Genomic DNA, 22,101 nt, shown 5'->3' on the forward strand with positions numbered 1-22,101 from the left:
AACACGAACGAAATGGTACGAAGAAAATGGATATGAATTTTGATTTTTGATACACGAAACACGAAAGTACACGAACAAGAAATTACACGATAGATTTTGTATCGAATATGGGTTTTCATTTTGGGTACACGAAATACACGAAAGTACACGAAAATATTTGTACATAAATTTTATTATATATATGTTATAATATATTAAATATATAATTGTGTTAAATAAATATATTTTTTTATGTATAAGTAGATACATATTATAAATACATTAACAAATTTTAGATAATTGTATGCGAGCATAAATATATCATTCATATTTAATAAAATTATACAAGAAAATATATATTAAAACTATTTTTTGATTAAAATTATATTAATATTTTTATATATAATATACACGAAAAGTACACGAAACGTTTCGAATCGGATACGGATTTCAAATTATGTACACGAAATCAATAACAAGTTAAGTATACGAAACACGAAAATACACGAAACGAAAATATACGAAACGAAACAATTACCACATTTACTCTAAAATCATAGGTTGGATTGCGCTCGAAAGCACGGAAATAAGTGAAATGTTATCTCCATAGATACAAGTATATTAATTGTTCTCCGCTCTGATTCAGGCGTGCGAAAACTGAGCTCAACATCAAATTATAAAAAAAAAATATTTCACAGTTATAGAATAATTTTTAATAAAATATTTAATACATATTTAATAGTTTTTGTTTACTAGAAATTAATACATTTAAATATTTTTATCATAAATAAGTTGAAATATAGTAAGTAATTTTATTAACGGTTTTTCTTGGTGTGCCCATGGGCACATGCTAAGTGCGGAAAATTTTGTACTTGGATCATTTTGATTGGCTCCTATCTCATGATAATGGTGGACCCCCTGCAAATACACCAACCACACCAATCAAAATCTCCCAAATACAAAAATTTCCGCGCTTAGCATGTGCCCATGGGCACACACTAGCCAAACCGTTTTATTAAAAATAAGTTACTACATTATGAGGCGCTTGAATAAGTTTAATAAATATAAAATAAGTGTTTCTTCGCCGTTACTTCTAACTTATAAATTTATAAAACTGACCAAGCATCTCTTGTAATTCCAGATGTAATAAAAAATTATGATACGCGTCAAAGCTATGACATTCGTAAGATCCACCTCAACAACCCCATTGAAAAAGAAACGATCAAGTACATGGTTGTTGCGGGCCACCCACGGACGCGGTAAGAAAGATAAGTGAATATTTACCGGTAGTTGGTGAGAAGGTAAAAAGGGTAAATACTTGTGGCTGTATAAAAAGCGGACGCACTTGACTAATACAACAAGAGCCAAAAGCGAATATAAGCTTGCTTTGTGCTCTTGAGTTGTGTCTTTTATTACCAGTAACTGTCATCATCGGAAAATTAAGCATGCCTACTGCTTCCGGTCAAGTTGTTTGCGTCACCGGCGCTGGCGGATTTATCGCTTCATGGTTGGTTAAGTTGCTTCTCCAGAAGGGCTATACTGTTCGAGGCACTGTCAGAAATCCAGGTGCACTTTCCCTGGTCTTTTCCACTACTTTATACGTATTTCCATATTTTTTAACGTCCTTGCCCAAACCCGATGTAAAAAATTGGTGAGACGGAGGGAGTACCTTTTGACCGATAGAAAAGTTGTTATTTGTGGTAGGATTGCGAATTTTGTGCTAAGATTATTATTTGTGAACTTTTGATTAACATTTTAGTAATGCTCATAAATTAGGCCGGATAAGAAAAACGTGTGGTGAGAGTTTTGTTGATATATATAATGAGTTTTCACATTAAGGTGAGGTGATTGTATTGGATAGTGATAGTGTTGATTGAGGGAGCACATGAGCAAGAGAATTCACTTGGGCTATATCATTTAAAGTTGAAATGTTTACTTTGTATTGTTTTTAATCAACGGTAATTTTTTGTGGATGGTATCATAACGCAGCTGATCCGAAGAATGGTCATTTGAGAGAGCTTGAAGGAGCGGAGGAGAGATTAATATTATGCAAAGCTGATTTACTTGATTATGAAAGTTTGCGTGAAGCAATCAATGGATGCGATGGTGTTTTCCACACCGCATCTCCGGTCACTGATGATCCTGTAATTATCCTATCTGTCTCATCTTTCAGTATTTTTCGTACAGAATTTTATAGACTATATTGGTATTTCCTGGTTTTGATTAGTTATTGTTGATTTGATTGAGACTAAACTAAGCGTTCATGTAACTGAAGGAACAAATGGTTGAACCAGCAGTAATTGGAACTAAGAATGTGATAGTTGCAGCTGCGGAGGCCAAAGTTCGTCGGGTTGTTTTTACTTCGTCTATTGGGGCAGTGTACATGTCCGCGAACAGGAGCCCTGATGAGGTCATTGATGAGAGTTGCTGGAGTGATCTTGAATTCTGCAAGAACACTAGGGTGAGTTGCTAATGCTTCACTATTTATGTGGAATGAGAGTATTTTATTTTTATCGAGGTTTGTTAACAAGTCTTCAAATAGCAATAACCATAACTTAGCAATGAGTAGAGAACAATTGGCAATTAAGAAACTTCCATTATCATAATTGATTTAATTAGTCTAAAAAAAGTTGAGGGTGAGCCAAATTCATAGTTGTCATGGCAGTATGGTGCCATGGCGCTGATAAGGAGCTCCTGGATGCCACAACGATGCAAGGTCGATAAGGCATCCTATGACAATATGGCATTCACCAGATATGATATCAAACAGACATACAGGCACATGTTCTTTGTGAGCCCATGATAACAAATTAACAATGGCAAAAAATGCACATGTATCTATTAAAATTGTACTTGTAATTCTTTAGGGGGTCAAATTGTACTAGTTGAGAAGGTAGAGACGATTGGTCTAAAATGGAGGGTACATTGCCTCCTGCCTTCAAATCTTCAAATCTGACTAGTTAATGATATATGATCTATTTTATATCCATGTGGGAGAGTTTTATATTGTACCATGTCTGTGGTTTCAAGTTCAAATATAAACTAATGTAATTGTAGTTATTCTAGTTTTTAAAAAGTCTGTAATGGATTTAGTTATGATGTTGGCCCACCAATCTTTAAAATGCAGAACTGGTATTGCTATGGTAAAGCCGTGGCAGAGCAAGCGGCCTGGGAAGAGGCTAAGCAGAGAGGAGTAGACATGGTGGCACTTAATCCAGTTCTGGTGCTCGGACCAGTTCTGCAGTCAACTATTAATGCCAGCATTGTTCATATCCTCAAATACCTCACCGGCTCAGCCAAGACTTATGCCAACTCAGTTCAGGCCTATGTCCATGTTAAGGATGTTGCGGCTGCACACATTCTTCTCTTCGAGAATCCGTCTGCCACCGGACGCTACCTCTGTGCCGAGAGCTCGCTTCACCGTGGTGACGTTGTCGAAATTTTGGCAAAATATTTTCCAGAATATCCCATTCCTACCAAGTAAGTCTGGTCTAATGCTACCATGTGCCAATTTGCTATATTCTTACCTGTTTTCATTCTGTTTTCTAAATAGTAACATCACAAAGTATGATTAGGCATGAGTCATTAGGCTGTTTGACTTATTACTGTGATGGGGGTAGTAGGTGTACCAACTACAGACGTGTAAAACAATTAAAACGGAGGAACATTGAACAGGACTCCAATCCTATAATACAACAATAAAGTAGTGATAAGGAGGGATGAAGATAGACAAGGGAATATAATTATTTTTCATTAACTTGTAAATTCGACTAGACATTGTCCACTTAAATTATTTTTATGTCGTGCTCTATTTGCCTACCCACCAGCACCACACATCAGTCCACTACATTTGCTTTTTTCCCTTGTTTGCTTTACACAAGCACCACATATTAGTCCATTATGAGTTTTCTTGCTAGGTATTTCAGTCTAAATATGGGCCAGAACATCAAATTATGGTTCAACTTTGTGGTGCTGGTGTAACCAGAATGAACCACAAAACATTGCATTCCCTGTAATTGTAGTCTAAAACCCATACTTCTATGATACGAATTTTCTTGGTTGGAATGTTTAAAAGTTGATAAACTCACTTACCAGATTGACTAGTATGACAATATTTCAAAACTGTTGTCAAATTTGTCTTGGTAAATAAACAACTGAAATTTTGTGACCATATAGTATGAATGTAGTACTTAATGTTAAGGTGCGATTATATTAACTGTTAAGTAATGCAGGTGTTCTGATCAAGTTAAGCCAAGAGCAAAACCACTGAAATTCTCAAACCAAAAGCTAAAGGATTTGGGGTTCGAGTTCACACCGGTGAAGCAATGCCTATATGAAACTGTGAAGAGTTTGCAGGAGAAAGGTCACCTCCCAGTCCCAACCCAGCAACAACAAGATGCTAATGTTCAACCCGTTCAAATCCAGTCTTAGCCGTCTAGCACCTGGGGCACACCGTGCCTCGTTCTTCCTAGAACTGCGACTAAAAATGACTGGAATGCAGTTTTGACATATAATCAATGCTGGGAATCTGTATACTTCTAGTTTGTATTTTTGACCATCTCCAAATTGGTCATGAAGTTGGAAAAGTATGTACGTTATTTACCAGACTTTTCGCATCTTTTCTATGCTAATGAAGTTGGCATCCTTCTGTATCTGATGTCATTTGCTAACCACTCCTCTTTCTTAACTTCTTTGATTATTGCACAAAGATTATGATGTTATAACCGAAAGCTATACAATACACATTCTGCACTAAACAAACATTACATACAGATTACATAGGAATATCAATGAAGACAAACTGTTTTCAATTACAGACAAAAATGAAAGCTACTTGTTAGAAAAAGAGAGGAAACTGTTGGGTAGGACCTGATGGGAAAGAATTTTCTTTCAATCTTTATAGTTTATCCTTAATGTAAAATGCAACAGAGCACATAAGTAGCAAAAACGAAATTATAATCTTTTTTTTTTCTTTTTTGCCAAGGTAATTATTTTCAACATTGGGAAGATAAGTACTCTAAATTTAGCATATATGGACTTATTATAAGTGGCTTTACTCTTAACACGGATTTGTGCCTAGAAGCTATTATTTAGCTAATAAAGCAACTACATTAGTAGAAATTAAGTAAATTAACTTGATAAATCACCGACCAGCCATTCCTTAGTCGACATCGGTAGTTGTAGTCCTCTGAGGTAATTGCATGCTCACTATGTCATCTCTGGGCAAATTATACACTGATGCATTGCCTGCCTCGTTAGCCATCTGTCGACTCTCTGGTGTTGTTAGTGCCAAAAGATGTGAAGCTTCTTTGTTTTTCCGTATAATCAGATATGCAATCCCAGCCAAGTAAAGCAGCATGCCTGAAAATCCTAATATTCCGCAAAATACTTTGCCCACGACTTTCAGGGGGCTATGAACTAGCACACTAATCAACTTGTCCACCAGGAAATATATGTTAATGCCCATTATTAGGAAGCCAATTATCCAGGTAGTTGCTGCGAGCTGCATTAACATAAATTCACTTCAGAATATACTTGCTAAAGTTCAAGTGAAATTAGCTTGTAATATGTAATTAGAAAGTCGTAACTAACCATGCAACATCTTACGAAACATGTCAATAATTATTTAGAGCATCTCCAATGGTGCTCCTAAATCATTCCCTAAACAATAATATAAAATGTGGCTCCTAGTGAGTTAGTACATTGAATAATGTGTGAGCTCCAATGTTACTCTCTATAGTTGCTCTTAACTCATATTTTATTATTATTTGGGAGAAAAGTTGGAGAGAGAAGTGAATAGAAATAGAAGGAAGTCATTATTTTATTCAAAGAAAATAAGTTAGGAGCACCTAGATGCTCTTTAAAAGAAAAGAGAGAGAGGAAGCTCTTAAATTTTTAAAGAGCTATTAGGAGCCCATTGGAGCTCTAATTTTTCATATCCTCCTAAATTTTAGAGTTAAGAGCTTGTTTGAGGAGCCCATTGGAGTTGCTCTTAGTTTTGAGCAACTAATAACTTGACCTATATAGTTAAGCTTATATCTCAGATTTCTTTTACAGCATATCTTATAGTATAACTCATTAAATTTTACCGCAATAGAATTGGCATATAACCCCATCTTTGTCTTGCTGCTTGTGAACTTTAGAAGTGGAACAAGAGCAAAAGGGAGCTCAAATGACAAGATCATCTGGAAAAAACAATACTGTTAGCTTGCTTCAATAACTAAAATAGACAAAGCTAAATTGTACTGCGTCAATATTTATTCCTAGAAGCAGGCAGCCGTGATACTATTTTTACACCAAATAAGTACCAAGTAGTGGACGCAACGAACAACCTGGTAGAACTTCTGCAGTTCATTTTGTTCTTCATTTTTCATCCTTACTACCCTACCCCACCTCACTCCCAACAAACAAAAAGGTAGTTAAAATTAAAATTTCTAGCATCTGAAAGTTTTCATAAAAAATTACAAATATTTTGTCTTAAGAAAAAGATGATGGCCCTAAATAAATACACACAGGGCAAATGGTAGTCAATAGTTAAGAAGTTTGCTAAGTCCTAATATTATTATTAAAATATATTTGATGTTATATATATTTGCACGCGTCAATAATTCACAAAGACCTTTAACCGGAGGTTAATAAGATTATAATCAGGTAAAACATACCGATGTAATTATAATCAGCTCCCCTGCCCCAGATGAACCACCTATGAGTGCAACAATTAGACTAGGGACAATAGCCAAACTTCGAGTTAATAAATTCCTAAGCCATGGCTTCAGTCGTAAGTCAAGAAATCCCTGCAGAGAATTATATTCTTGAGAGAGAGTAATTAGAAAGCAAAAAGTATTACACATGCACCGAAATTGGGGAAAACTATGCATTCATATATATAGAGATATAAACCATACATGTTTGTTTTTTATCATTAAGAATGCAAATCAAAAATTACAAACTCCTATAATAATGGAACCCTTTCTACCTTTTTAATACAAGTCAACATACTTTTATAGGCAGTACTAAGTTTTGCAAAGATTACAACAATGCCTAGCTAGATTAGAAAGAATGGCTCATAGTTGTGGCAAGGTATATGAAGTAAAGTAGTATAATTTGTTTAGTATGCTTTTACTTGGTACTTAGTTAATGTAACACAGATAAGTAGCAGTATTTGCATCTCTTTATCATTATCTGATGACTACATTGCTTCCACATCTACATATTCCAAAGCTAAAAAACCATAAAGTTAAGCTATTGCTCAGTTAAGTATATGTGACTGTGTCACATCAAGCTATATTGGCAGTGAGATCAACTTTAAAAAAATAAATTAATTTCACCAGATGAGCCTGGAGTGTCTACCGAAGCTTCTTTTCGTGAGATTAATACAACGTCAAACTCAAGAACAAAGATTTTTTTATAAAAAAGAGTAAAAAACATACTTGCATTACGTACTGGCCAGCATAAGTTCCAGTTATTGTTGAACTTTGCCCAGAGGCAAGCAAGGCAATTGCAAAAAGTTTGGAGCTCCAATTGCCTAAAACATTCTGCAAAATTAAATAATCAGTAATAAGTTATATATCTTAAATTCTACTCCCTCCTAAAACAGTTGTGATAAACCACCATACAACACCACAGATCACATACTCTAAGCAAAAAGGATGCTCTGTTTAAAGTCAAATCTTGACAGCTCTTCACATCATCTGGGCTCAAATTCGGAGAACTGCAAACTGAACCACTTACTGCAATAATTGACAAGTTAATCAGAAAGGCCACCACCAGAGCAATTCCACTTTCTATCATGTAGAATCTGCAAGCCTCCTGTTATTCAGTAAATAAATTTCAGTGCAGTACAAGTGTTTTTATCTAATCATCTACCGCTTGATATGCATCACAAAGTAAGATTTAAGGATGTTCATTGATGGGGTTCTAGTTGATATTGAGATAAGTTACGAATAACACACTTTTTTGTAAATGAGGCATATCTAATAGATTCTACAAAGTAATCTATTAAGAACGAAGACTTCACCTTTATGCCCTTCACAGATCTTGGTACCTTTCTGGAAAGCACTAGAGCTGAATGGAGGAAAAGATTGTGGCTGCAGCATTTGCAAAACATATTTCATTAATGAAGCAATAAAAAACCCAATAAATCATGTGTGGTTTGTGTACATATTTCATTAATGAAGCAATAAAAAAACCCAATGAATCGTGTGTGGTTTGTGTTTGTTTTTTGTATACATGCATAAATATGCACTTACGGCATAACCATGGCACCAAGCAGTGAAATTGCCACAAGGGTAGAACCACTTCCTTTGAGTTGAGGAACAAAAAGTCCATATAAGACTTCTGAAGCAACTGGCTTTGCGTATCCAAGCTCTGCTAGAAAGCATCCAGCAATTGTAAATACCAGGAAAGCAATCAGGAACTCAAGTTTCCTCACCTGCCAGCATCAGAGATAAAGACAATATAGCATATTATGATACTGATAAAATGATATGCTAAAAATAGAATGTGCTTTAGAAGACTTCATATACCCCATATTGCTGTAATGCTAGTAGAACCAATGTGCTAAGTCCTGTGAGAAGAACGCCAATCCACACTGGTATATGAAAAAGCATGTTCAAAGCAAATGCTGTTCCTATCACTGATAATAAAAACAAGAGACATATAAAAATTCATAAGTAAACATACTTACTTATATACGTTGTGTGATCAATGAGTCCAGCATGATACATGTCTACCCAAAAGACTAAATGCAAGCACAGTTATTCCACATAGACCAATCTTTAATATATCTTTACTCATTCCATGATTGTATGATTATTAGATTCTTATATACATTGCCTCGTGGTATGTGTACAATAGATAAATATTTTCATCAACTCATATCTGGATAATTTGCATACTCGGGTAACAAAACACAAGTTGTTTATAGACATCTCCCAGTAACATCCATATAAGTGTCAAGGCAGAGTGCCTATAACCTCATAAATTTACAAAGGTCCGGAAGGAATTTGTCCGCAAGAGAGCAAATTATTTGCTTGTTTTATCAGTGTAAAATTCTTTATTATTCTACAGAAACGAGCACTTTGCTTCAGAATACCATAGCCACCATATTACTAGGCCCAAGAAAATGTACGCTCTACTAAATAATCAGTAAGACAAATAAGAATAAGAAAACAAAAATTACGGACCATAGTAATATCCATTATAAAAAATTACCATGGTTTGTCTTAAAAGTGAGAGATCCTTGTTCACTACATCATAAAGCTATACATATATAGTCTATAGCTATCCATGAGTAATCACATATATCGTTATGCAATAAACATGGATACACTATACAGCCTACAGTATTACTGTAAACTATATCTTCACATTGCAGATAACAGTCTATTAGTACCTATTCAACCTAGCATAACACTATACTTTTATACTTTTATATAGAAGAAGTAACATAGAGAAATAGTATAAATTCAAATGTATGGGCAATAGGCCTGGGGATATGTTGGTTATCAATATAATGATTTTTATAAAAAAAAACACAACATGGTGTGCAGTACAAGCTCTAAGTTGAAAGGCACAGCATCGCAAAAACTCTTGAGCTGAACAGGTATTTTACTTTATAAATTATCACACATAACCGAGTGCATGTTAGCACATATAGCCCCACCTGAATATGAAGATCTAATTATAAACCAAAATATTTAAACAAAGAATGTCCGTACCTTCAGGAATGTCGCACGCAACTATGGCAATTTCAGCAAGAATCCACAAAATGAAATTCGGCACCTTTTCGTATTCAGTTCTACAGTGCTCTGCTAAATGTTTGCCTACAGGGTATATATGTGCACACATATATAGTAGATTCTTTGATAACTAAGAATTATGAACATACACGACAGAAATTTTGATGACATCACTAACCTGTTACAACTCCTAGGTTTGCTGCCATGGATTGGATAATTAAGGCAGCAATTGAAGCCACTAGTATGATCCAGAGAAGCTACAAGAAACATAACTCTCAAAGGATAAATAATTCGACCTTTATATAATTGTTTTGTTATGGAGATTGAGTTTTACTTAAATATGTATATAATAATTATGGTCTACATGTACAGAGAAGCTCTCATGTACATTAACATTTAACAGGAAGGAATTTTTATAGACAGGAAACATGTTATTGATGCTACTTTTTCCCAATAATGGTTCTCATTAGATTATCTTCTGGTCCTAAAATCCTTATACTGACAGTAAGGGTGTGGTACATGTAGTGGTGGCCATACGGGCGTCCCGTGACGAGACGAGACGAGTCGGAGGCGAGACGAGTTGATGAAAGGTGAACTCGTGGACGTCTCGTGTAAAGCTAGCGAGACGAGACGAGCCGAGACGAATCTCAGATATTAAACTCGTGTCCAACTCGCGAGTTTGGCGAGTTGGACGAGTTGTGTATATTTTTTTTTTCTAATATATGGTGTGGTGCGGTGACTCGCACGTTCAACTCGTCACGCCACGAGTTTATTTACTCTACAGACTGCAGCTTCTGTTTATTTACTGTGCAGTGGGCCAGGCTAACTAGCTAGCCTTTCTTTTCATGTTTTGTCCCCCTGTATCAGTATGTGACATGTGTGCAGTTTATATGCATTGACTTGTTTATTTTTTCTTTTCCGCTAATTCGACACTGGTATCAATTAAGCAGTAAACCATACATAACATATATATAAAATATATATATAGACGAACGAGACGAGACGGACTCGCCGAGACGAGACGGACTCGCGACGGCTGCACGTGACGATACGTTCACGAGATGTGACGTAACGGGCGATACGAGACGAATACGAGTCCGAGTTCAGTATTCATAACTCGTGATCGCCTCGTCTATTCCTACGAGCCGAGACGAGTCCTGGACGTCTCGTTACGGTACCGGTTTTATGCGAGTTTATATGCGAGTCGAGACGAGCCGGAACGAGCCGACTCGTTCGTTTGGCCAGGTCTAGGTACATGGTAGTTGGACGACTTACGATGTAGTTGATCAATACTCCTAAAAGATGCTACAAAAATCCAGTTCATGGGAGTTCAACAAGCACAAAGAATGTCCATTACACATTATATTTAAGATAGGACATGTTTACCTCAAATTTGTGATCTGCTCCAGCCTGTAGATCTGTTTCAACTGTAGAATTGAACAAGAGGACAGTAAGGAAATGAAATTCATTCTATTTGAAATCAAACCCGTAGAGTTGTACAAGAAGAGGACAGTTGGGAAATGAAATACACTCTATTTCCAAAATAAGCTTCAACATAATGAACTTACAATTTCCTGGATCAATATATGCAATAGAAACCAAAAATCCTGGTCCCATATAGGCAAACAGATTCTTCCAGCTTGTCCTCTGCATATGAAAGAGTAGATTACGGTCATACACGATATGGTACAGTTTGTTAAATGTGTTAAAAACATAAAACCTTGTTCTTCTGCAATATTGTGGATGACATCAAATTTAGAACTTGTATGAAGTCAGCTGGTTTTAAAACTGCAAATGAATACCCTTTTGGAATGTGGGGAGTAAATATGCAGCAGCTATAAATAAAGATCATATTATCATACTATATCTTTATATTTAAGACTTGTTACTCCGCAGTACTGTTATTGTAGCCTAGTGAGTGCTCCTCCCCTTGTAAATTGTAACAAGTGGTTGAGGGTTTGAGACTCAATGGAACAAAGGTGTGTGATTATTTGGATATCTGTCATAGCCAAAAAAACTTGCTATTCAGTTAATCTGTTATGGAACATAATAAGAATACTTTCACTAAAAAACCAATCTAAGCTAGAAATTGTTCAGGTCAGGTATAGAGTAACCAATATTTTCACATTTTTGGAACAAGGGGATATTTTATGGTTGTTATAACTGACCTGGCCAATTAATTTCAAAGATTTTTTATAGTTGCTGTCAATTACTTAATTACAGATATACTAACTGTCCACTGAGTTTTGAACCCTCGCCCCCTAAGGTGCAGGGTATCTAAGGAGTGTTTTCTATTTTGAGCCCACATTTAAGGAGTGTTTAGTTGAGCACTTGTCTGACTTGTAAGAGCAAGTAAACCAAGATGCAAATTGGCTATAGCCATTGCTATGATATGGCAATAGAAATTGATTTCTGGTGCTGATATAGAACTTGTCCTCCAATGCTAGTTGCACTTTGTAACCAAATAATTCCAAATTTAGTTAACTTTTTGTACAACCGCGCCCACTTTAATTTGAAGTACATCAACTTGCATTTCTTTTATGGTTAATTCATAATTCGGCTAGATGCATATGGTCATCCTTGGTTGCAAATCTGGAACCAAGTATGCATTTATGCATATTTGCTTCCAATTATGAAACTCCTTTAAATTTATTTATATGTGGTTCCAAATTATAGCAGTGCAAGTAATTAAGTCATTGCATTGCACTTGCTCTAACTCAAATTTGATGAGACAATCACATTTTAACCACTTTTCTAATTCACACATCAGAAAAACAAAAGCTAATGAAATGGGCTGTCAGTCAGAGACCCATACTTCAGTCCTAGAAAGAATAACAGCACACACACATGTGCAATTGTTCATACATGAATATCGACTCCATTTAAGAATAATGATCTGTGTTATTCTAACAATATGATCCTAGTAAGCCCTCCAGCCTCCTCTCAACAATTTTGGGAGAATTGGTCACTTAACAAGGTATCACAGCTCAGGTTCGTGGGAGACTCGGGCTTTTGAGTGAGGAGAATGTTAGAATAACAATATGATTCTCGTAAGCCAAGCCCCCCCCCCCCCCCCCCCCCCCCCCCCCCCCCCCCCCCAACCAACACCTTGAGGTCGGGAGAATTAGGCACTTAACGATCTGCGTTGGGATAATTTGTGGGTGACTAATCGATTAATTTTTTCCACATGTCATTAGGCCTAAACACAAAATCTTTGCCCAGCAAATCATCACTAGACGTCCAAGAAAAACATGATGACATAGTACATCCAAAAAAACCCATAAACAAAAAAAGCACAAAGCGTAAACAAAATCACCTCAGGAACAACAATTTTATTGACATCAGAATCCTCCATGAGAGGTTCATTTGACGAAGAATTCCCCATATTGTTCATGCTAGACATAAACTGCGGTTGTGAAGAAGCCGAGCCCGCCATCTTTGATCAAACTCTGCTCTGCTTCTGTATAAAAAATTCAGATAGTGAGTGAAGAAGAAGATGATGCATTTATAAATGAATGTTCCAATCAGCAAATCTATATGTGATATAATAGATTGTGTAACCACCCTGTACTATAATTCAGGCAAACAGAATCCTATAATTTAGATGATTAACAAAATCTGTTACATTAATATATAGATATTTTTTTTTAATATAGTATCTAGTGTTAGAGATTGATATCAGAGGTTTCTTTGATATCGATAAGAGTGCAGAAGGTGTGTGCGTGTCAGCGTGTGTGAAAAGCTCAGCGATAAATTGGGTTTGTAGAAATACCTTCTCTTTGCGTCTGCCACTCTCTGTGTGTGCTATAGAAGTTGTTGCGTGCTCCTGCCTATTTATAATAAGAGGACATTTCTGTCCGGGACGTCAACAGCTGCAAACTGATTCATACAATTAAGCAGGGTATTTAATTGAGCAGGGTATTTAATTGAGATGATACAATTTAGCAGGATATTTAATTGAGATTTTAATAGATAGTACGATTTTGATTTTGTGCGTATTTTTAATAAAATGTTGTAGAGTTAATAGTATTTAAGTACAATACTTCAAATTTTTATGAAATTTGGTGGGATTTCAAAAAATTTAAAATACACTGAAAATGCCATAAAATTTATCATTTTATGAAATTCAAAAAAACCATCAGCATTTGAATACCATCAGATTTTAGATTTTAAACAATCTCAATTGAATATCATCACATAATTTAAAATCCTAATTGAATACCACCAGATTTTGTAATATAATTTAAAATCTGAATTGAATACCTCAAAATTTTAATGGATTTCAAAAATCTCAATCGAATACCCTCAGATTTCGTGAATGAAAAAAAAAAAGCTTCAAAATCCCAATCCATACTAATAATTTTTAATTTTAACAGCTGACAAATTTTTCACTCTACCTCTTTTGATTTTCTTTCAATAAAATCCAATATTCAATTCTCTCTTTCTTTTCTGTCCATTTGATTTGTCTCTAGTGTTTAACTAATACTCCATATCTCTATTTTTATTTAATTCATTTTTCTTTTTTTTTTCCTAGTAACATTTAATTTATTTTTCCAGTAAACTTTTCAATTATTTTTATCCAATATTAATGCCAACTAGAAAACTAACTTTTCAATTTGATTGAAATTTATCTTTACCTATAAACTGAAAACCTCTATCATTCAAAAAAAAAAGCTTTTTAACATATATGTTTCAAAATTTTAAAAATGATTTCTAAATTTCAGATTAATTTTATAAAAAAAGTTGAAATATGATAATTAATTTTAGGTAAAGGAAAACATATATTATTATAGGGACATGGAAAGAGATATGTATCTTATCTCTAGCCTTGAATGCAATTGAAGAAATGGTTGTCAGTTAAAAAAATATAGAGGAAACAAGAGAGATAAGTTGGGTGAGTATATTAAAATGAACGATGTATTTAGAAAAATGTTGGGTATACATATAAATTATTTCAATTTTTTTTTGACAAATAATGTGGTTGAAATTTATTGAAATCTAATTTGCTGCATTGACTTTAATAATAATTCCATCTATCTGTCACATCATTATATAAAGAAAATTAAAAATTCATTTTGATCCATTTTACTTCAGTTAATTTTATTCGGAAAAGTGCAAACAAGGTTGCTTACCAATTAGCTAGATATCCTTGTTTAGCCTTTTGCCAGATTTTATTTACGTCTCCTCCTTCATGTGTGGTGGAGGCTCTTATGTATGATGTTTCTTTTTAATGAAATAAAATCTCTTTCAAAAAAAAAAATTCATTTTGATACTACCCATATATTTATGACGGACAAAATCCAACATAGAAATAATAAGCAAATGACGTCCAAGTCAAGTTTCAGTGTGTTTTCTAAAACAACATGAGAATGATACTTGTTACGAGGCTGCGTACAAGTTGTTTTTGACAATATTACCTATAACACTAAAATGATATAATTTTTATATTATTTAAATATCAAATGATATTATTCATATATATGTATTATATATATTATTTAAAATTTTATTTAGATATTATTTAGATTTTAAATTTATAACTATTTTCTAATATTCAATTATGGTGGGTTTACATTTTCATTTCTATAATATAAGAAGTGAAATAATGTAAGCGAACAGTAATGACAAATAGCACTCCCTCCGTCTTACAATATAAGTCATTTTTCAAAAAATTACGCATATTAAAAAAATATTAATTATATTTCACACTTGTACCCCTAATAAATGTATGAATGTAGTATCATTCAACTCTCATTAATTGTTATACAACTTCCAAAGAAGGACAACTTTAAAATAATATCAATATATTTGTATTGAAAACTAAAAACAGACAAATATTATAAGGAAAAAAAATTCTTTCAAAAAGAATATTATTGTGGGACGATGAAGTATATAAGATGAATCTTTCGGCGTGTTTAAGTTAGGTGGTCAAATTATACCAATAAAGTGAAATTTTTGATAGAATATTGTTATAAAAATTTATTTCTTAAATTGAGTAAAAGACTCGTCTCATGACCCAGGACGGATCTCGTTAGAAAACGGAAATCCTAAAAAAATATTTGTCATTCTCTTATCATTCTAAATATTACCAAACAATATAAATTTCTCTAAAAATTTAGAAATATTTTCGAAAAAATTATTTGATGTCCTCGAAGAAATAGGCACTGTTTGGAAATTAGCGATTAGCGGATTGAATTAGATATTTTGACTACCTGATTTAAATAGATATTTTGACTAGCGGATTGAATTAGCGGTTTCTTGTAAAACTGTTTGGTAAATAGTTGTTTGATGAGTTTTTTATGACACGTAATCAAACCGCTAACCCAAAAAACTCCTCAAACTAGCTTTTTGAAAATTAGTTTTTTGAGCTCAAACCTCTGTTTCAATCCCCTAACTACCAAACACCAACATTAGCGGATTGAAATGATCAAACCTCTAAAACACCCCCAAACCCCTAATTTTACACCAAACCTCTACCTTCCAAACACTCCCATAATTTTCCTTATCCGTCCTGCCTATGACTAGAGATGGCAGAATTTTCCGAACCGACGGATTTCCGATCGTACCGATCCGAATGGTTTTTACCGAACCCGACTTTTATGGTTTGATTACGGGTTTGGTTTTCATTTTTAAAAACAGATTGAATTTGGTACGGGTTTGGTTTTTAGGTCAACCGAACCAATACCGACCCGAATATCCGAAACCCGATTCAAATCCGAATCGAACCGAAACCCGGCCGAACCCGATATTATATATGTATCGTATACCATTATATAATATACATATAATATCTATATAAACATCAAACATGTTCATTATCACAAGATGACAAGATATGTGTAAAAAAATAATAATTATATTGCTATCTTTTTCTAATCATTTTCCATTACGTATTCAAATATTAAATATGATATAAATTTATTTACAAATATTAAATATTTTTCATTTTCTTATAAAATAAGACATAATCTAGTATTAAATAATATTTCTAAAAAGAAAAAGTGTTATCAAGAATTTTGTTTAACTAAATAAATAACATTAAATCTATACAATTCTATATTTAAAAACATGATATTTATTTTCTTGTGTATAAGAATTAACCTACACTTATTTTTAATAAGCTGAATGAATAAAAAGTTTTTTAGAAAGCTGAATTAATAATACTTAACTAATACTTAAAAAAAATAATGGAGCTTCTTTTTTAATTATGAATTATTGTAATTTCTAATTTAATCATGCATATTTTAATATGCTTGTAATAATCTAAGGATATGTTAAGTTTTGAATAATGTTTATGAACCCATATTTTAGATATATTTTTTTTAAGTATTTTTTTATATAATTTTTGGTTTCGGTTCAAACCGAACCGAACCGAACCGAAAACCAGTAGTTCGAGTTTGGTTTTTGAACTTCGGTTTTCGATTCGGTTCAGTTCGGATTCGGGTTTGAAAAACACTATTCGGTTCGGGTTCGATTTTCGTTAAAACCGAACCAAACCGACCGATTGCCATCCCTACCTATGACAGTAAAAAAAAATCACAAGCTGGTTTTTCTAAAATTTAGTAAAAAGACTCGGGATATATACGACAGAAAAGAATCACAAGCGTGCTTAACTAAAATTGAGTAGAAGACTCTGCTGATGTACAAGCGTCGGGTCCATTCTCGAGCAAACAACAAAAAGTTCGTCTATAAGAATATTACTGTATCAGTTTTAAACTCCAACCTCTCATATAAATATCAAGTATACGGGCATAACTTTTTCTTGTGCCCACTGCTCACAGCCCATTGGCATATTATTATCTAAGTTATTAAAAGTTTATTCTAATATTGCTTTCAGGAAAAACTTTATTCTAGTATAGTAACAAATAATACAAAATATTATTATACTAAAATAATACACAAGGATTGCAATTTTTCATAATTTTTATTTATAATAGGAAATGCTTTGGTTAATAAGATAACCCTAATTAGGTTAACTCACTCTTTATTTTAATGCTGTTTATAAAAAATGTTATACATGTTTTGAAATATAGGCCGCTTTACTTTTTTCACGTATTTTTAAGTCTTTTGATCGCATATTAAAAATTATTATTTTTGAAAATTTTCTTTTTTATATAAAAATATGTGATTGATATTATTATTTACAAAAAAAAATTCAAAAATAATGATTTTAAACATGCGGTCAAAAAATTTAAAAATACGTATAAAAAAGTCAAGCGACCTATATTTGAAAACTGAATGAGTAGCGGTATCTGGGGTGTACACGGGTTGGTGAAACCGACCAACCCAATCCAAACCGACCATATTTCACCCAATTGAACCCGGATTTCTTTAACCCCATACGTAATTGGGTTAAAAACGTATTAGCCCGTCAAACTTCATACTTAATTACTTTCTCTGCCCGTCGAAGTTCTTAACATTTGAAACAGAAGGTTCAATATCTATTTTAAAAATTAATAATAAAATTTTTATTTATATATTTTTTAAAATATGTTAAATAAAAAAAATATGAATAAACGAGAGGGACGGAGAAACTGTACTTTTATAATATCTAAGTGAACTTCACTTTCGTATTTGATAATAGGTAGTTTAGTAGATGAAATTACTACACAAGTTTATTTTAAAAATATTTTGATGTTTATTCTAATTAAAAAATTATATTTGATTATATATAAATACTTCATATTAGAACTTGTTTAGTTTGGTTATTAAATAAATATAATAATTAAAAGAACATAATATCTCTTCATAAAATATTATACTGTCAAATTGAGCTGAACTTAAATGGAGCTCAAAAAACCTGGACTCAAATTGCGGTGTTTGGTGGCTTGAGTACGTTCAACTTTTCAAAACTAACCAGCCTAATTCTAAGAAAGTCGGGCGACCCCAACTGATTGGGGGAGAGAAGAGTAGGTCGCCCCTGGTACGGGCGACCCGTGCTGTTTATGGCTAAGGAGCTAGGGTCGCCCCGAGCACAGGCGTACCGTGTGGTTAGGGAGCAGTTGTGATATTATCTTGTTCCAGTGAATTAACCATAACCACTAGGCGCGCATCAGAGGTCCAATGATCAAACATTGGGGATAAAATTATAAAACACATCTTATAGATCAGCGAAGGTACAAAATCAAGTTTTATATAAATTTTTGTTAAAAATTCTTGAGCTCTTTTGTTATAGGAAAACATGAACTCTTTGACTCATTCATCACACGTCCAAACCAGTTTGCTTTTTCTATTATTATCAATTTCGTGTTTGGAATATGTACTATTATTATAAATTTCATTTTCTTATTAATTTCAATTACTAGTGTTGTGCCATAAAATCTCCCTGGGCCTATTTTACAGCCCATCATATTATTTGGGCTTCACTTGGGCTTATTGGAATCATTTGGTTAAGAATAATGGGCTTCACCATGGCTGGGTGGATCATTGAAGGTGTACAAGAAGGTGTATGGACTCACACTGGAAATATAGTGAAGGCTGCCATCAGAATGGGGTTGCACCTGAAGGCGCTTTAGGGGTTACCACTGCTAGGGGTTACCGCTAAGTGCATCCTGGCTTGCAGTTACGGGGCTGTAGTTAGGGGATGCCGCTGGCAGGGCTTCCGCCGCCTGGGCAGAATGGCAGGCAGACTCCAAACAGGACTCTTCTTCCTTGTTTCTAGGAGGGCGAATTGGAGACATATCGGGAGTGTGTTAGCTATTATTTATCTACGAATTAAGGGATAAATACATACATTATGAAGATAATTATGATCGGGGGAAGATAATTCAAGAATATTCGGATAATTATGCAAGATGAAGGCTTCAAGTAACCTACTTGGAGTGGGATACCGCTGGATAACTACTGAAAGAAGGCTGTTTTATCTTAAACTCGAGGGGATAAGAGCTTATCTCTTCAGAGTCCTAAATCGAGAACTACATGGGCTTGATCCCTATAAATATAGGGTATGTAGGCACCTTGCAAAGGGAAGAGAATCATTTTCACGAGTTCTACACTCTAAAGAGAGGCACGTGTAACCTTTGTGACAGATATTTCCGGGCAATTGCAGGACGGAATTCCGTAATTCCGGCCTCGTTGTTTGGTTCTTTGCAAGCTCAGCCCTTAAACACACTTGTTTCTCATTTGTTTCGTTAGTTTATGTTAACGGTAGCCCCTAAGAGCTAGCCGTGATTTTCGTAGTTATAACAAATATCCCTATAATTGTGCTATACGGTTCTGGGGGTGTTGTATCAATTCCTCTCACAACACTTTTTGGCGCTAGAAGGAGGTGGTTACTGATCTTAGAGAGGAGAGATGTCAGAAATTCCCGAAAATACTGAAAACCCCAAGACGCCGGAAGGCGCTACGCCGGATGAAAGTGATCTTCCAAGCGGAGAACTGACCCGCGAGGAGATGAAGGCAAAAATGAAGAGAATGAGTAGGAGGATTGCCTCCTTGAAAAGAAAGTCAGCAAGGTCGAAAAAGGCTAGCAAGGTGACTCCCACCAAGCTAGATTTCGGTGCAGAAGGCGGCAGAAAAGAAGGTGGCAACCCTGAGAAAGAAGCTAACCCCGAAATGGATGATAGAGAGCACTCACAGGCTGCTAGTGTGTTCGACCGCCTTGGGAGGAAACTGACCGAGCAAGACTTGCGGCACAGGCTTGGCAACAAGGCCCCTAACGGGGATGGACCTGAAGGCTCGCAACATAGGGCTCCTCCCAGTCAACGACCGGAGAAGCCCGTGTCTGAAGCTCGGTCAAAGGATAAAAACCAAAGGCCGTCAAAGGTTATCTCCATTCATGACGATGAGGAAAGCTCAGGGTCGCACAATGATAATGAAGTGAGCAAGAAGAAAGACCAACCCCTGGATGATGACTATGAGGTTGCGCTTGATGGTGGGGATGATAAATGCAAGATGGAAGAACTGCTGGAAGCCCTAAAGAAGGTGAAAGCCGATAAGAAGTCAAAAGCCGAGCTTACCGTGAAGTCACCCTTTACTAAGAAGGTTAGGGAGTCGCCCCTGCCTCGTATCTACAGGGGGGTTGGCGACCTGCGATTTAACGGAACCACGGACCCCGTGGAGTATCTTAGCCGGTTTGACACTGAGATGGAGGTCTACCAAATTCCAGATCTCACAAAATGTCGCTTGTTGGCTGCAACCCTCAGGGATGACGCTCATCACTGGTTCAAGAGGCTTCCCGCTGATTCCATCAGCTCCTGGAGGAAAATGTGCGAACAGTTTGTGGGACAGTTCAGGGCTTCCGTCACTTACGCCCCGCCTGCCAACACTCTGGCCAATATCAAGCAAAAGGAGCATGAGACATTGAGAGAGTATTTCAAGCGCTTCAACGCAGAGGTACCCCGGGTTAGGCCAACCTCAAAAGAAACCCTGAAGAACTTCTTGATAGCAGGGGTAAGGCCCGGGACAGACTTTTGGAAGGAGTTGCAAGGGCGGGAGCCTGAAACCCTAGCTGACTTCTTTGCTAGGGCTGAACCCCATAAAGTGATCGAGGAATCCCTGGCTAAGTTGAAGAAGGAGTCAAAGTCTGAAAGCCGTAGCAGCTGGAAAAACAAGAGGGATAGGTCTTACAGCCCAGATAGGAGGAACACCTACAAGAGGAATCCCTACGTAAGGCCTGCTGGAGAAAAATCCTCGAGCCGGGATGGCAAGACCTCGCCCATTACCGTGAACACAACCAGCACGCAGGGCTTTGATAAGTCAAGGTTGACAATGAGGAAGGCAAGAGAAGCAAGGTACCTCGAATACACGCCGCTGACGGCTTCTATAGATCACATTTTTGAGGTCGGAGATAAGGCGAGACTCTTCCGGAAGCCCTTTCGAAGTGGACCCCCTGGAAAGAAAGACCAGGGAAAATATTGCGCTTTCCACGATTTGAATGGGCACGACACAGCGGAATGTATTCATCTTAAAGACCACATAGAGGATCTTATCAGAACAGGATACCTGACGGAGTTCGTAGCCCAAGAGGCTAAGAAATATAAGGAAAAGAAAGCTGAAAGGACAAATAACCAGGAAGCCAACCGTAACACCCGTGCTGGTAGTGTACGAATGATCATCGGAGGGCCCTTCGTGGGAGGCCAGGGACGCAGTGCTATGAAGAGATACGTACGGGAAGCCCGAGGGCCGCCCTTAACCAATGTGTGCCATCTGTCTGAAAGGCCTCCCAAAATGTTCAAAGGGGAGACTATGGACATTACCTTCACTGAGGGGGATGCGCGCGCGGTACACCATCCTCATAGCGACGCCCTGGTGGTAACAGCCGTGATCGGAAATGTCAATGTACACAGGCTCCTCGTCGATAACGGAAGCTCTGTCAATATCTTGGCCTACAATGCGTATCAAAGGATGAAAATGGCGGATAAGGATATGATGGCTTGCTATA

At 35.7% G+C, this 22,101-nt stretch overlaps 2 protein-coding genes across 4 annotated transcripts; one reads left to right on the forward strand and one right to left on the reverse strand.

Moving 5' to 3' along the window:
- The first annotated feature begins 1,319 nt into the window (after window positions 1–1,319).
- Window positions 1,320–4,649, forward strand: LOC108196096 (cinnamoyl-CoA reductase 1). The gene is made up of 5 exons (XM_017363197.2): window positions 1,320–1,545; window positions 1,969–2,123; window positions 2,255–2,440; window positions 3,107–3,459; window positions 4,212–4,649. The coding sequence occupies exons 1-5, from the start codon at window positions 1,425–1,427 to the stop codon at window positions 4,408–4,410; spliced, it is 1,014 nt and encodes a 337-aa protein (XP_017218686.1). The 5' UTR covers window positions 1,320–1,424; the 3' UTR covers window positions 4,411–4,649.
- A 330-nt stretch (window positions 4,650–4,979) lies between these two features.
- LOC108196094 (metal transporter Nramp1) lies at window positions 4,980–13,609 on the reverse strand. 3 transcript variants are annotated; one of them, XM_017363195.2, is made up of 14 exons: window positions 13,492–13,609; window positions 13,036–13,179; window positions 11,288–11,366; window positions 11,106–11,146; window positions 9,898–9,976; window positions 9,699–9,803; window positions 8,505–8,614; window positions 8,229–8,410; window positions 7,997–8,066; window positions 7,615–7,788; window positions 7,410–7,514; window positions 6,642–6,773; window positions 6,069–6,164; window positions 4,980–5,482 (listed from the first exon to the last, which is right to left on the reverse strand). In XM_017363195.2, exons 2-14 carry the CDS (start codon window positions 13,153–13,155, stop codon window positions 5,141–5,143), a joined length of 1,635 nt encoding a protein of 544 aa, XP_017218684.1. In that variant the 5' UTR covers window positions 13,156–13,179; window positions 13,492–13,609; the 3' UTR covers window positions 4,980–5,140. The 3 variants fall into 3 exon arrangements, with proteins under 3 accessions (XP_017218684.1, XP_017218685.1, XP_063937075.1); XM_017363196.2 differs by lacking the exon at window positions 13,492–13,609 and adding an exon at window positions 13,284–13,455; XM_064081005.1 differs by lacking the exon at window positions 6,069–6,164.
- Window positions 13,610–22,101: the final 8,492 nt, after the last annotated feature.

The sequence above is a fragment of the Daucus carota genome, chromosome 7 (genome assembly GCF_001625215.2).
Source record: "Daucus carota subsp. sativus chromosome 7, DH1 v3.0, whole genome shotgun sequence".
NCBI classification, from domain to species: Eukaryota; Viridiplantae; Streptophyta; class Magnoliopsida; order Apiales; family Apiaceae; genus Daucus; species Daucus carota.

Bases quoted from the DNA above. Each gene is read 5' to 3' on its own strand.
- LOC108196094 (XM_017363195.2), bottom strand. From the start codon at position 13,155: ATGGCGGGCTCGGCTTCTTCACAACCGCAGTTTATGTCTAGCATGAAC. The intron at 8,411-8,504 runs GTATATGAAGTC...TGATGCTGGCAG, and splicing joins TAGCATTACAGCAATATGGG to GTGAGGAAACTTGAGTTCCT. The intron at 7,789-7,996 runs GTGAAGTCTTCG...ACTGAATAACAG, and splicing joins GATCTGTGAAGGGCATAAAG to GAGGCTTGCAGATTCTACAT.
- LOC108196096 (XM_017363197.2), top strand. From the start codon at position 1,425: ATGCCTACTGCTTCCGGTCAAGTTGTTTGCGTCACCGGCGCTGGCGGA. The intron at 2,124-2,254 runs GTAATTATCCTA...ATGTAACTGAAG, and splicing joins CTCCGGTCACTGATGATCCT to GAACAAATGGTTGAACCAGC. The intron at 2,441-3,106 runs GTGAGTTGCTAA...TTTAAAATGCAG, and splicing joins AATTCTGCAAGAACACTAGG to AACTGGTATTGCTATGGTAA.